This window comes from Pundamilia nyererei, unplaced genomic scaffold, assembly GCF_000239375.1.
Source record: "Pundamilia nyererei isolate P.nyererei 1_Seehausen unplaced genomic scaffold, PunNye1.0 scaffold00266, whole genome shotgun sequence".
Taxonomy (NCBI): Eukaryota; Metazoa; Chordata; class Actinopteri; order Cichliformes; family Cichlidae; genus Pundamilia; species Pundamilia nyererei.
Genome location: NW_005187667.1, coordinates 396,788 through 399,446, shown reverse-complemented (window position 1 = coordinate 399,446; position 2,659 = coordinate 396,788). Strand labels below are relative to the sequence as shown.

Sequence of the window (2,659 nt, the reverse complement as noted above, 5' to 3'; positions counted from 1 at the left end):
CACACTAACTACACGAGACAACACACTAACTACACGAGACAGCACGCTGGCGCTCTGCTTAGAAAACGCTGTTTTTACCGCTTCTTCCTGGAGTAAACGCCACTGTTGTATTAAAAACAAACAAACATCGGTTTTACGTGGCCTATCAACACAGTTTAAACACTGGTACATAGTTTGAAGTCCGCACATTCGACCCAAGTTGAAATGGAGACTCTGGTCGACCCCAGAGGGTTAACCAGAAAGCCTAAGTTAGCTAGTTATGTATCAGGCTAATGTTTAAAGCTTTCACTGGAGTAAATGAACTCATATCACTGCTCAGTAATGTTAGCTAAGCTCACAGCATAGTAACAGCGCTGCCATACTGCATCACACTCAGTGCATCTCAATCATGTCTCCAGCGAGTTTGATAGCAAAATAATAATCGTAATTTAAAAATAGCGTGTGTAACGTACACGTACTGGAAAATATTTACTAGCACTCACCTATCATGACTGGAGAGCACAAACTCCGCCATTGTTGTTTTCCATCAAACACTCATTAAAACAGCGACCTACAGGTACGTTAGCGCACTCATCCCCGACTGTCCGAGGGAGGGGCGGGGCCACACGGTGAAACAGACGTGAGGCAGCCAGGCGGGGAAATTTTGCTTTTACATTTTATTTCTATCTGATAAGAAAAATATTCAATCAGTTATTTGTGGTGAATGAAACACAGCTACACTTTCAAGCACTTCTAAGCACCACATCTGAAATTCAAGCACTTTTCAAACCTTGAAAAGACAACATTAAAATTCAAGCATTTTCAAGGATTTCAAGCACCCGTACGAACCCTGAAGGAGTCAGCTGGTGATGACGAAACGTTTCTCCCACTGAAAACGTCCAGATGAACAGAATCGACTTTTGGAGCTTCAGCTGAAAAGTTTGTTTTGTGAGTCGTACAAAGTGTTGCACAAGAACCAATCAGCTTCTCCGACATCCTCACCAACTGTTTTCTACAAGACGTGAGGTCAAATGAGCGCCACAGCCACAGACGGTGCACGCTGTCCAAAGACAGAGTAAGAGCTGAACTCCTGATTGTATAATCTGCTGCCTGGGGAGCGCCTGCCTGCAGCCGGAGCGCCTGCCTGCAGCCGGAGCGCCGTGTCCACATGGTCAGAAACAGCAGGCAGAGACACGGACGCCTGCGCACTCGTACGGACCGTCACCGTCTGAGACGTCACAGTCACACAGCGCTCTGAGACACACTCGTGTCGACTGTAACGTTTTCCTGCTGCGCTGAGGAAAGTGCAGCGAGCAGAGCACACACATGCTGTGTGAGTGGCGCTCTGCAAGCACAGACTGAGTTTCAGCCACGCCCATGACGCCTCCATCCAACCTTGACAGAGCGACGCGTTCAGAGCCCGCCCCCATCAGGTGACAGACCTTCAGCACACCTGTCCACTGTCACTCACCACTTTAGACGGGATGTAGGCGTACGGCAGGCTTCTGTCCTCACACATGACGGGCAGGTGGCTGTAGACGTCGATGGGCAGCGTGTCGCCCGCCATCACCACGATGCTGCAGACACATCAGAAACACATAAACACACCTGTGATCGTCACGAACACCTGTGCACACCTGTGCACACCTGAGGACGCGCTGAAAGGTGCAGCAGCGGCTCACCCTTTCTCTCCTTTGTTGATGAACTTCTGAACTTCTTTGACTCCTCGTCGGATGTTCTTCACTTTGGCAGCTGGATGATAGAAAGAGACACATTAAACCAGACTCCAGTCAAAAACTTGCTGTTTTAAGCTCAAGTGCAACATGAGCCCAGTCCAGCTGCAAACTGCATTTAAAGTGAGGAGGAGCACATCTGGATGTTTAAAGCTCTAACATCTGCAGTGTGAACACATCGTTCACATGATTCCCGACAACAAACGTTCCCTCACAAACCAAACTGTGAAGATTTTCTCACATACTAAAAACACTTCAAAATAAAAGCGCATGCAGCTGCCTTTTAAAACGCCCAGTGAAACCGGAAGCGGTTCTGACTGAACCTTTCACTGAGGATGACGCTGTACAAACAGCCGCTGATTTCTCACAGAAAATTACCAATAGATTACAAACTGTGCATCTATAAACGACGTGTTTACGGCCGAATTAACCAGAAGCTTTAGACGACTCGAACACTTTCTTATTTAAAGTCCTGCATCGACACTAACAACTGCAGAGCAGAAAGAAACCGTTAAATTCGTGAATTTTTAAACAGAGTTCGGCGCCACCTCCACGAGAACAGCAATCTCCAACATTTCCCGGCCTTAGCGGGATTCTTCTTCTTCTCACCTTTTTTCACGCATTTGTAGAGCTTCTTGCTGAGTTTTTTGGAGGCCAGCGGCTGAGCGATTGGGTTCAGGTGAGCGATCAGCTCCTGGTACGACCTCTCGGTGCCCCCGGTACCGGCTTCTTCACCCTCCTCCGAAACTTTCTCCTTCTTCACCTTCGTCATTTGTGATCGATAATCACTGGTGATCGATACCCGTTAAATTGTTTTCTGCTCGGACTCCTGCCTGCTGATCACAACACGCACACAGAGAAGACACCACACGTGTTTCAAGACTCTTTCTCTGCCGTTTGTGAAAACGCTGAACCACAGCGCCACCAGCGGCCCGGAGGGCAGCGGC

At 48.3% G+C, this 2,659-nt stretch overlaps 1 protein-coding gene across 1 annotated transcript in view; it reads right to left on the bottom strand.

Annotated features, from left to right (window-relative positions):
• Window positions 1-2,659, bottom strand: part of nhp2 (NHP2 ribonucleoprotein homolog (yeast)) — a 5,868-nt gene extending 3,209 nt beyond the window's left edge. Inside the window, exons 1-3 of the mRNA XM_005750231.1 lie at window positions 2,322-2,659; window positions 1,662-1,731; window positions 1,451-1,556 (exon numbers count right to left, since the gene is read on the bottom strand). Coding sequence (XP_005750288.1) covers window positions 1,451-1,556; window positions 1,662-1,731; window positions 2,322-2,484 — 339 coding nt within the window. The 5' untranslated portion in view covers window positions 2,485-2,659. The remainder of the gene's footprint in view (window positions 1-1,450; window positions 1,557-1,661; window positions 1,732-2,321) is intronic.